This window comes from Haliaeetus albicilla, chromosome 10 (genome assembly GCF_947461875.1).
Source record: "Haliaeetus albicilla chromosome 10, bHalAlb1.1, whole genome shotgun sequence".
Taxonomy (NCBI): Eukaryota; Metazoa; Chordata; class Aves; order Accipitriformes; family Accipitridae; genus Haliaeetus; species Haliaeetus albicilla.
The window spans coordinates 25,360,586-25,372,901 of record NC_091492.1 but is presented as its reverse complement, the minus strand read 5'-3'; the positions used below and the strand labels follow the sequence as shown (position 1 = coordinate 25,372,901).

General features: G+C 50.0%; 1 protein-coding gene across 1 annotated transcript in view; it reads left to right on the top strand.

The window, feature by feature from the left end:
* INTS3 (integrator complex subunit 3) overlaps nucleotides 1-12,316 on the top strand; it is a 43,566-nt gene that overhangs the window by 1,322 nt on the left and 29,928 nt on the right. The window contains exons 2-6 of the mRNA XM_069794309.1: nucleotides 3,007-3,090; nucleotides 4,260-4,343; nucleotides 9,719-9,832; nucleotides 10,084-10,168; nucleotides 11,793-11,859. Of these exons, the coding sequence (XP_069650410.1) occupies nucleotides 3,007-3,090; nucleotides 4,260-4,343; nucleotides 9,719-9,832; nucleotides 10,084-10,168; nucleotides 11,793-11,859 (434 nt within the window). The remainder of the gene's footprint in view (nucleotides 1-3,006; nucleotides 3,091-4,259; nucleotides 4,344-9,718; nucleotides 9,833-10,083; nucleotides 10,169-11,792; nucleotides 11,860-12,316) is intronic.

The window sequence follows — 12,316 nt, the reverse complement described above, 5'->3', positions numbered from 1 at the left end:
ACAGGGTCAACTCAGTGAGTGTTCAGGTATCTTCCTAAAGCTGGTGTAGGGCCGGCTTCCCACAGGGGCGGCAATGCTTTTGTGAACTGCTAGACTTGTGGGAGAGATTGGTTATTTATTGTGTGATGGAAACAAATGTATTTGGGGCTCATGAAATGGTGCAGGCAAAAAAAAAAATCATGTCGTATTTCAGTTGCAGGAGAAAAACAGGGTGGTAACAGGAATCGCTAGGTCTCAAGGTCTGGAAACTGTCCTTTGCCATTTGGAGTGTATTTATATTCCTTCAAAGCACTCGTCGGTCCCTATGTATGTTTTGGGTCCTGTCCAAGTCTGGACAGAATGTTCCCAGCTTCGGAACCATGCAACTCTGTGAACCCGGCACGGCTGGGAGCTTTGGTTGGGCTTGAAAATTGGCTCCAGGATACCGAAGCGGGTCTCCCGGGGTCCAGGTTGCTCTCACCCAGATCTTTCCCCAAGAGCATCGGGTCCGGGAAAGAGCCACCGCAAGTCGGCAAGCGTGGCGTAACTCAGGTTTGGTGATGGTGACGTATCCAGGCAAACACAGGTGTCAAAAGGAGAAGACTTTCCAGAGACAAGCCTTGCTTAACTAGCAAGCCTTCCTCCCCTTGCCTCTTAAACCACTGGAAAGCAGTGCCTTCAACTAAAAGACCAGTCAGTTGGGAGAAACTGGTTTGGGCATTAATTACACTCCTGAGCGCTGATGGATTTACTGTCACACAAGTTTCGTGTTTCTTGCATTAAGGACTCCAACAAACAGGAAACAGAGCGTACACAGGAAAAACCATGTGTGATCGTTGCGCATTGAGTTTTCACAGTAAACAGGCTGCCACATTTAGGAAAAAACCTCCAGTCTTTCCCTTTAGCTGTTGTCGGAGCTGCTGGTGGTAGTAAGTTGAACACATCTGTTTTGGGGGAGAAAGGTGATTGGAAGGACTGGAGCTTGTAAGAATATATGTCATACCAGGTGTTAACAAAAAGAAGTCATCGTCTTGTTCCGCTGTGGATTTTGGTAGAGGCAACAGAACTTGTTACAGGAATGTGAACTATGAATTGCTCAAAGGTAGAAGTACTGTTTTCAGATAGCCTCCATACCTGGCAGTAGCAAGTCGGTGTGTCTCCTGTTTATCCCAAGAAGGGAATACCAAACCCTGATCCTGCAAGCCCGTCAGCAGGTCTCGGATCAAAGACATTATTTGACAGTGAACTTCCTTGCAAAGCTCTTCTGGTGGTTCATTGGCTGCATTATCTGCCAACAAGTTGTCTTATTTCTCACTGGGATTTTTCTAACTCTGTTTTTCAGCTGCTGGATCTTGTCCTTCCTTTCAAATAATTCATCTGCTTTAGATTTGAGATTTTCATGGGTTTTGCCCCATTGCTCTTTCATAATGCCATCACTCAGCCTGGAACAAAGCCGGTTTCACAAAGGCATTGTCTCTGTATTACTGACCAGTACATCTTCTTTCATATTGCCTTGGAGTGGAGAACTGTTGACCTCTTTCTCAATAGCTTCTTCACTGCAGCCCCTTTGATATGCAAAGGAGTTGCTAATCAGTTCCATAATCAGTGTGATGTGTTTGCATTTTAATCAAGAAGTGACTGTGTAGAAATAACCTTCTCGTAACTTGGTTGTTGCCTGTCTTAGGCGCATTTGCCGCTTTTCCCTGGTGCAAACAGGTCACCGCTCCATTAACCATAGGCTCCAAGGAAACTCCAGGAAAGCGAGACCTCATTTTGCTGGCAGCCAGGGCCTCCTGAGTTGCTGCTGTGGCTGAAGCAGTCCAGCCATGTCCGCAGCTCTGGCATGGAAGTGGTGGCACTGGTGAAGAAGGCAGGGCATGTCTCCCTCACGTGGCAACAGAGCTGTTTATGGCGGAGTTTAATTTAGAACAACGTCTTGCCACACAAGTCGTAGCATGAGAGCAAGACCCTGGTGTTAAAGGAGCCCTGCAGTTGAGCCGTGGTTGTGCTGACAGCCAGGAACCCTGCTCTCCACCTGTTTGCAGGCTCTTGGGTGTCATCGCTGCTGTGAGAGCACGTGGTGAGCCTGTGAGTCTGTGCAGCTCTTCTGTCACCGTCTCTGAGATGGCACCATGAGGCGGGGAGAGGATGTGGCATGCCTGTGCCCAGAGTCAGCTGATCTGCTCATGCTTTTTCCACACCAGAGGCAGACATCGGCTTACCACTGCCCAGCCCGCTGGACTGGAGAAACCATTTCTGCGTGGGACTGATCATGCCCTGTGTGAAAAGGGGGCAACTCTCTGATTTCTCTCAAGTTGAGGGGAAACCTTTGCCATTCACTTCTCCACTATTTTCATGCCTGCACTCTTGTAACTTACCAGTCCTGACTTCGTGGCTCTTCCCATCACTTCATCCCTTGGGGTGCTTGCATGCAAACATCTGCTTCTGCTGTTTATTCTCAGCCAGAAGTTGCTCAGATGTTAAGTGACGAGAACAAAAGGTTTCCAGGCTGCTGCTCCGCAGCCCAGGTTTCCCACACGGACAGGAGTGGTGGGTCTTGTACTGAAGAGCTGCTGGATGACGGGCTCTGGCTTCCCTGTGCTGGGGGAAGGGGACAGCTCATCATTTCAGGGTGCAGCTCTGCTCTCAGAGTGAGGATTGACAACCCTGCCTCAAATACAGCCTTTGCACGACTGCACCTTGGCTTCATATCAGTGACATCAGTATTAGTATCACTGAATAATAATGCATTTACTTTTTGGCACTTTGAACAGTGTCAGCAGAGTATTTAAAACCCAAACCTGTGAATAAATGAACGTTGATGAAGTGGTAACTTCTCCAGCTGGCAGGAGGTTCAGAGCCTTGACATGAGCCAAGAATGGCTGTTGCATCGCTGGCTGTTTTTCTGTCCATTCAGGTGTTTGAGTGGCAGTTGAAGCAGCCTCTGCTGTATCTTGTCTTGGCACGGGTGTGCTCAAGTGTACTTGTTCTTCCAAGTTTGTGACATTTGGCTTTTCTTTGTTTCAGAGACTAGAAAGGTGCGTGGGCATCGTGACTTCACTAACCAACGGGCTGTCAGAGAGGGAAGCTAATGATGCCCTCAATGCTCACGTAAGTGTCGTTTCCTTCAGCGAAGAGAAGTCCTGCTTGGATGAAATTATTCGTGGTATATTGTACCTGCATGGATCTCTGTCTGAGGGAGCAGGCATACAAGCTATTGCAAGGCACAAAGAACAGGCGGATACGAAGAGGCTGGGGAATGGAGCCTGCTGTGCTCTTGCAGCTCTCAGCCTGTCGAGGATTCCCAGAGCTATTACAGTTAAAAGACAAAACAACATTGTGCTTTTAATCCTTGCCTAATCACCTATTTGGAAGCTGACCTGCAGTGCAATTTCTTGCTGAAATCTGGCTGAGTGTGTCTCTCTCCCAGCATGTGAGCACTTTGTAGGTGTGCATGCACACAGGAGTCTGTCACTATGCGTGTGCTGCTGGTGTTTGCATTTCTTGTGTATTTTTGTATTCCTGTGCTGCTCAGATCAGCTTTTTCCTGGCCCACAAACAGCCAGACTCCAGACTACTGGAAAGGGCAGGTTCAGCCTTTCTGTTGAGGAATGGAGCATTTATTTCTAACTCTGCATAGTCTTAAAATACTTGCCAGCAAGCTGCAGATGTTACCGTATAAGGGAAACTGTCGTGTGACATGTTGATGGTCTCTCGGACATGTTGGTTGTATTTTTTCCTCCCTAGAACACCTTGGGCTCTTGGAGTCAGTGGTACAGAGTTCCCTTCCCTTAATGGGAAACGATTGGCAACCCAGGCTGGATTTCAGGGCTCTGAAGCTCATGAAATGCTTTCCCACTTGGATGAACAGGCTGTAGAAAAGTCTGTAAGAAGAGCCAGGGCAGGTCTCCAGCCCCAGGGCAGATCCCCAGCCCCAGGGCAGGGCTCAGAGATCTGCTGCTGTTCTTGTCTGGGGGTTTGTTGCTCCTCAGTAATGAGAGAACCTGAAGTGGTGCAACTAAAATCACTGGAAAGCGCTCAGTACTGAGAGGTTTGCACCAGCATTAACTTTGCAATGGAGTACAAATGCTAGGGAGATCCTGTATGTTTCTGTATTCCCTGATGATTCTGCTTTGAATTCCTTGCGGGCTGCTGGGTACTCTGTTGACCACCCATTTGGTGGGCTTGAGAGGGGTTTCCTTCTTCTGTTGCTTTACTGACTTTCCTCTAACATCCCATCTCACCTGCTCACTGATGGCACTTGCATTTTTCTCTCTCAGATATGTAAAGGAACCCCCCAGCACGAAGAGATCTGCCTGGGTCTTTTCACTCTGGTTTTAACCGAACCTGCTCAGGCACAGAAGGTAAGGCACACCTGTGCCCATCGGTGAGTGTGGAAAGTTTGTCCATGAGAGATTTTGCTTTCCAGGCAGCTGGGGATTCATTCAGAGCTGTGGGAGTTCTGGGTCTCATGCAGGCGTCGGAAGGCGCCTGGCTCAAACCCTCAGCGCTGAGCAATGTTTATTGTAGCAGGGCAATGACTTTGCTTAGACCATTCCTGGTTTTGTTGCCTCCATGTGGCACAGGGGCTGCAGCAGCTGCTGCTCAGGGGAATGCAGATACTGCCACCAGGGAAGGGAGCTTGGCTGGGTTCTTTCACAGCCCTAGAATTAATTGTTTTTTGCTGTGGGAGGTGAGTACTGATTCTTTAAGAAACTGTAATGCCTTTTCCAGTTTCTGCCTTGTCTTTGGAGGCCCAGAATGGATTTGCATGCTGGAAGCCAGATGTAGATGCCTACAGAAATAATGACCTAGACTCTAGAGGAGGAACATGTTCAATTCCTAGAGAAAATCGCTTTTTAGCAGTCCACCTCTATTAATTTCACAGACCAGATTTAATTTTTAAATAACTCTTTTTAATGATGCTGTAAACTGTGATTTCTAAAATTGTAGTTACTCACCTGCAGGAAGATTAATGTTTTGTGTTCTAAAGATCTTGGATGTGGATTTGGCGCTGTTGCTACAAACTGGGGGCACTCGGGGAGGGAGTTGAAAATGATGTTTCGTTATAGAAACCAGACCTATTTGTAGCAGCTACAAGGACAAACAAAAGCACTGTTGGAAGGGCTGTGTGTGGTGAGCGGTACCTGGGGGTCCTTGTTTGGATGCATTTCAGTTAATGCCAGGTGTTGCACAGAATTTGAAAGGGTTGAAGTGGACTCTTGAAGTCGGCAGGGTCTGTCATGAACGTGGCTGAGTGGCATACCATTAGGGATGCTCTGTAAATCCTGGCACTCTGCTGGACTGAAGGTGACTCATGCAATATTCTCTCTTGATTTAATCACTGCTCTGAGGGCAGAGCTCTCTTCTCCAAAGCAATAGATCCACATTAGCTCCCAGAACTCATAGCTGCCTTGGCATTGCTAGATGGGATGGTGCTTGTCAATGAAGGTACAGCTCCATTCCCCAGAAATCACCTCTTGAAAACAAAACATGCTGCTTCTGGGAGTCTTCAGGCCTGACTGCTTAACGGTGCTGGTGCGAGTCAGATTTCTTTTTGGTTAGATGGCTGTGTTTTGCTCTGTCTCCTTGTGGCTTAAGGCCTTCCCAAATCCTGACCACAAAGTCCCCAGCCCTGCTGTGGCCTGATTCTGCCTTGTGCGCTGAGCACAAGACTTGTAAACCTGAAGAGGCTGAATCCAGCTGAGGCTCGGAGCACTGCTGAACATATCCTTGTTTCCAAGACACTGAGAGAACCAAAGAGTATTTCTAGTTGCTGACTAGCAGTGCTCTACAGGTTGGTCTTCCAAAAGGTGACCCTCCTCCACATAGAACAAAATGCTCTTCTCCCCTCTAGGATGTGGTGGACCACAGCTGGGATGCGGTAGGGAGTATCCAGACACCGTTAACTGAGCATAAGACTCGGGCAGGTGCTCCATACACTGGAAGCAAAGGTTGAGCGAGTCTGGCAAGCTCCAGCTTTCCATCCACACGGCACTCACTGGCTGTCCCACTGCGAGGGGCTGAGAGAAACCTGCCCGACACGTTCCCCTCTGTGGTCTTCTCTGACAAAGGAGAGCGAAAGGGTGAGCGGTCCGTCTCCTTTGTGACTGAGCTGCTGACAGGCACCGACACCGTCTCTCTCAGATGGCAGGCTGGGGACATGTTTTGCTGCTAACTGCCACATTAATTAGAGGTGGCTGGCCCTCCTGCTCTTGTCAGATCTGCTCTTCGGAGCACGTTACTTCTCTTAGGGAGTAATTGGATCTGCCAGTCTGCTAGGCTCTGATGTCATCTGTTGCTGCCACCTGCCCTGTATCCAGATGGCAAGGACAGGAAGCCAGTCAGTGATTTTCTACCAGGCTTTGGGGGGGAGTTACTCCTTGCCTTTGCTCCCTGCCTATGAAGAGGGGTTAATGCTTGCCTGACTGATAAGGCATCTTGCAAGACTCTTGAGAGAGCTCTGAAATAGTCACACATCTTCCAGCAAGAAGCCCACGGATCCAAGACGCTCCGCGCAGCCAGCCCTGGTCATCTGCAATAACCATTCCCACCTCTGGTCACAGGTGAATATTCACAACCTTGTGTGTCAGCATGGGAGCATCGAACCCAATGAGGCTGGTGTGGAAGTGGTACTGCTCTGAATCAAGCATACCCCATGAGGCTTTACCATACTCCTGGGACATGTAGTTTGGCCAAAAAAAAAAAAAAAAAAAAGGATATTGTAGCTGACCATGTTTGCATTCAAGGGTTTTTTAGCGCTTGTTGCCCTAGAAGCTGAGCAGGGTGTTGCAGCGCATGCACCAGTCCCAGCACACTAGCAGAGGCATGTCATACCATCTGCTTGGTCATCTTGTATTTCTTCAGTGGATGTCTGTCCCCGGCATTCGGATCCAGCTCATCTTGCACCATGGCCTCACTGTTCCTCACCTGCATCTGCTGGTGTGTGGAGGGGAGGTGGAGGTACCCCCTCTTCCTCCTGGAGAGGCTGTTTAAAACACATCTCCCTTCCTTTTTGGGAGTGGGCTTGAGCTGCCTCATCCCCTCGCTGATTGATTAAAGAAATAGTGGCACAGCCATTCCCTTACGGTAGTGGAGGATCGGCTGAAGCACACAGGTCTCCTCCTCCTCCCTCTTTGTTGCCTTGACACTCCAGCCAGGAGAGATTAGCTGTGCTAAACTTGTCCAGCTGTGAGGAAGGACACTTGACCCCCTTCAAATATCAGAGTGACAGCAACTGATCCATCAGATCTCCCTCCTCCGCCTGGCACCTCTCACTTTAATTAACACTCTGCTCCGGGATCAGAGTGCATTGAGCCCTCCCTGCAGATGAGCACAGTGCTTCTCTGACATCTCCTCCAGCGTCTGTCCACCGTATGCCTCTTCTGCCCTGGTGCTGGGTGGGAGGGGGCCTCTCTCCTCCACTCGATGGCTGTTTTCCTTTATTTTTCTTCTCCCCTCATTTAAAGCAAACATTTATTATTTGTTCCTTCCTGTTAATTAAACGGCCTGTGTGAGTGGTGGCTCCAATCTGCTGAGAGCAGGGAGGAGACGATGGATTGTTTGCAGCCTTGGCAGTAATCAAGAAATTCAGATTGTCTCCCCACCTCCCTAGCTGCAGGAGGCCTGAAGATTTTCTCCAAGCACCTTCCTTTGGATTACTGCTTGTGCTGGAGGCTGTTAGGCAGGTGTCCGGTCTGACCCATCTAGGCAACCGGTCGGTGACATGCCATACTGCCATGACCCTGATAAAATGGTACTTGTTCTCCTCTGGCCAGTTGTACTTTGGGCCAAGGATCAACAACATCCTAGGTGCGGTCTGAGTTCTGGTCTTCTGCAGTGTTTGCTTATGGGATTTGAGGAAGTATGCAGTGAGCAAGGTGAAGAGCTACCAAATTTCCCTAGGTAATAGGATTACAGTGTCCTTCCTACTGGGACCTAAATACTCAACCAGAAGTAAATCCCTTAGAGTGTCTGTTCTAGCTGTTTGTTCCAGCCCTTCTGCTGAGAATGCTGCCAGAATCAGTCCAGCCGGTTGGGAACTAATCCATGCTGTCAGGGCCGTATCACAGGACCTCTTGGTGGCTTTAAATGCAGATGCAGACACTGCACCTCACACATGTCCAGCAGAAAACCAAAGCCTAGATGTTTCACCCAGAAAAGCATGGATTCTTTGAATACAGAAGAAGCTACTGACCACCAAGAAAAGCTACTAAGATGAAAAGTGTTCATCTTATTGCTGCTCCTAAGGGTGCAGAAATGCACCTGCCTGTAAGAGGGAAGTGCCAGGGGCGATGGGTGGTCACAATCCTGTCATCAAGCACAGGAGGTGGGATGCAGGCAGGGTAGGGACCTGACAACACTAGCGTTTTCAAAATGGCATAAAAGCTTTGCCTGAGTCTGGGCAGACCACAGAGGAACTGGCATCACGCGTGCTCCCTGGCCGGCTGTGTCCTGGACCAGCTCTATCCCCTGCATTTTCCCATTGGGGTGATGTATGTGTTTCTTTTCTAAAGCTGATGCAGCGGGGGGAGATGTTGTGTGTTCCTGGCCAGGTAGTCTCGTCTGTGTGGAGACTTTGAGTCTGGCTCTGCTTTGTGGGTATTCATTTAGCATTTCAAAAGCAATTAAAGGCCCTCTTGGATTCTGGGGGTTTTTTTGTTTGGGATTTTTTTTTTAATATATTTTTCTTTTTTCACACAGTGCTATATGAAAAAGGGAGGGAGAAAGCCTGAGCACAGGGAGTCTAATCAAAGGGATCTTCTGAGGCCTCATTAACTCTCTAAAGGAGGATGCAGAGACCAGACCCCTGCTCTCTGGAATATCATGACATTTACTGGCACAAATTAACATTCATGCAGAACCACTTAGCAAATTACTTTCTAATCACCCTCCACCCCCTGCTGTCCTGACCAGAGGAGAAGGCAGAGCCAGCACCTTTGCTCTCTGGCCAGCATTTTGTCTGGCTGCTGGTGGCAGACAAGAGTGGAGAAAGTCCTTCCTTTCCCAGCAATAGTTCCCTCTTCCCATAGCAGAGCCCCACCAAATCTGCTGGTTTGGACCACAGGCAGCATGTCTGGATTTCTAACCTGAAACAAGCCAACATGGTAGCATGGTTTTGAGCCAGACAGTCTCCAAATTCAGCTCCATCTGACCTTGGAAGTTTTGTGTGAGCAGGAGCAGCTGGCATGGGGATGATCTGCCTCTGCTCCTGCATCTCCATGGAGTAACCATGGTATTGAACCAGCATCACATCGTAGCGACCCCAAGTCCTGCTGGCATCTTCAGTGCAGTTCCAGTTGTCACTGGTGCCAGGGAGATTGAAGCAGTGGGGGGCTAAAGCAATCTGGATGTGACTGTTAATCTGGATCCTTCCCAAAGGACCACTGTCTGTCTTTTCTCTCTAGTGTTGATCTCTCCAGAGCTGTGGCAGCATGCACAGAAGGCTGGGATGAGGGGACAGGGACACCTGACAGTGTCCATTCTGGAGTAAGAAACCTTTGGCTCCTGGGGCTAAATCCAGTGAATCCAACTGTCAGTTTATAACGCCCCAGAGGATTACTGTCTTTCCCTGCCTGGCGCTGGGATGCTGATTGAGGTCACCCCATGGGAGTCTGCTTGCCTTGATGTTCTTTCTTTGAGATTCGTTTATTTGCTGTTATCTGGTCAGGTTTGATAAAAACATTGTATGTTTTCTGTTATGGTCCTTCATCTATCCCGCTCTTCTTCTCTGCTGCAGTGCTACCGGGACTTGGCACTGGTGAGCCGAGATGGCATGAACATTGTTCTCAACAAGATCAACCATATTCTCATGGAGAAGTACTTAAAGCTGCAGGACACTTGTCGGACCCAGGTGAGGAGAAGGTCTTCTCCCCAGAATCGTTCCTTTCACACCAACCAGGCAGAGGGTGAGCAGAGGGCGTTTTGAGTGTGGAGGGCTTGGGAGGAAGTCAGCACCGGTGGAGCTCCTTTGCTCCATGTTAAGGAGTCACCTTTGGAAGGGAAGTGTGGAGGCATTTGCTGGCCAAGGCAGCCATGGTGTTGGGGAGAGGTGTCGTGGGGGAGGCTGTGGCAAAAACTGCACTGATCTCTCCCTCTGTCCAGCTGGTGTGGTTGCTGCGGGAGCTGGTGAAGAGCGGGGTGCTCGGTGCAGATGGTGTCTGCATGACCTTCATGAAGCAGATTGCAGGTAAGTTATGCCGTGGGAGCAAGGTGACCACTGCCTGCATCCCTCCTGCTCGTGCCAGCAGGCTGGGCGCTGTCGGTGGCATACAAGGGCTGACTTGTGGCGTGCTGCACTTGGTGTCAGAGCCAGAGCCTGTTCTGCTGTGCAGCCAGGTCCAGACAGGCTTCCTGAGTGTCTCTGTACCCAGCTGGCAGGCACGGAGCCTGCCCCAACCTGTCTGGTGAGGAACTCTCTCCAGGGGGGGTGGAGCAGTGGATAAGCCTTCAAGAGTCTGTTGCTCCCAACAGCCTCTACGAGGGGTGAATCACAAAGGGAGCTAGGAGGCTTCTGGCAAATGCTGGCACAGCCAGGAAGTGTATTGGTTCCTGTTGCTGCCAGCTTTCACCCCGTAGCACTGTGCAAGAACACCAGGATCATCCTTAGTCCCTGCTCTGACCTCTGGGGTGGCAAGAGCCACGTGTGCGGCTCCTCTGGAACTTATCAGAGACACAGGAGGCTGCTTCACCCCACGTAAAGTCAGTAGCTCCTCCAGGGAGCTGGCACTGGCCATATTTAGTCTGTTGTGTGTTCCCCCCCCAGCCCTCAGTGTAAGCACCCCACAGCCGTGCACACATACACATGCACACGCCTTTCCGGATTCACAGGAACGGTGCCTCTTCCGTGTTCTCTGCTCGGTGCTGGTGCTGGCCGCTGACGTCCACGAAGGAGGAATTAATGTCCCACTGTAAAACCCGACATTGTGTTTTTATTGTACGCGCCTGTGACACGGGGCTGGGCAGCCTGGATTGGAAATTGCCGTGTCTGCTCTTCAGGGGAGGAAGAATGGAGAGGGAGGGGACGGAGTCCTGAGTGCGAGCCAAGCTGCCCTGGCCCTGTTGTCACAATGTAAACACAGAACATTTTAAAAACCACTGGTTGAAGGCATCCCTTGTTTCCCCTCGGTTGCACCTCCCTGTTCAGGGCCCCTTCTGTTCTGGAAGGACTCCACTGTCTCACTTCTCACCACTTTTACGATGCCTTAATTGTTATGATCCCATTGTTTTGGCTTGCCTGCTTTAGGCGTTTTCTGTGCCTCTGCGAGCAGGAGTCCCGCTCTGCTCCCAGTGACGTCAGCCAAAGGCTCCAGCTTTGTGCTGAAGGCCCATGCTGAGGGGTTGAGACACCACTTTGACACCTGGCCTTTATTTGAGAGTTTGGGCATTCTTTGCAGATGCTGTTTCCCTTTTGTAGGCTCAGCAGCTGCAAATGTTTTATTTTTCAGCTACTGAATCTCATCCTGGCCTCATTTCTGGCTTCTCCTTTGCTTTCCAGAAGGATAATTACTGACTGCATATTATCACAGTTCTTTTGCAAGAGGACTGTTGCAGCAAAGACCCCCTGGATCTGGTAACAGAAAGGCACTTGTACCTAGAAATATGCTCTATGTAGGAACAGCCGAGCATGTGTGGCAGGCAGAGCAGGACCAGACACGAGTATGTGCTCCAGACAAGGAGCAAACCCCTTAATTAGCTTTGCCGTACTGGGGATGCAGCGATCGAAGTGGTCGGTGGTTCAGTTGAGTCTGGCAACAGAACAGCACCCGTTCATCTGACTGCCTTTTCTCTTCCCTGTTGCTCATGGCTTTCAGGTGGGGATGTGACAGCGAAGAATATCTGGCTGGCCGAGAACGTTCTGGAGATACTGACTGAGCAAAGGTATGGCTGGTCGGGAGGCACTGGCGAAGGCTGGTACAGTCTGAAGAGAGCAGCAGCCAGGCATGAAGCGAGGGAGAGCACTCCTCATCTGCCTGCTAAGGGTGGTTGTCCTGCTTACTGCAAAAGAGGCAGATTTCGGGGCAGTGTGTTTGCAGCGACAGCCTGTGTGGGAGTGTGTTGATTGGGTTTCCTGCACAGAAGACCTCTGCGTTCCCTTGCTGTGTTACCAAGCGTATTTTCAAGCCATGGCACAAATTTCTAGCTCTTGGAGCCCTCTTGCTGCAGGCTGTGTGTGGGAGAGTGTCCTGAAGTCCCTCCATTAGTAAACCTCCTCTGCGGGGTTTGGAGAGGGGCTGCAGGTCATGTCAGATAACATGGTCTGCACAGACTGATACCTCTCCCCGAGCCGTGTGCAAGGACACAGCTATTCCTGAACGTGTGGCACCTGGTAGGTGGT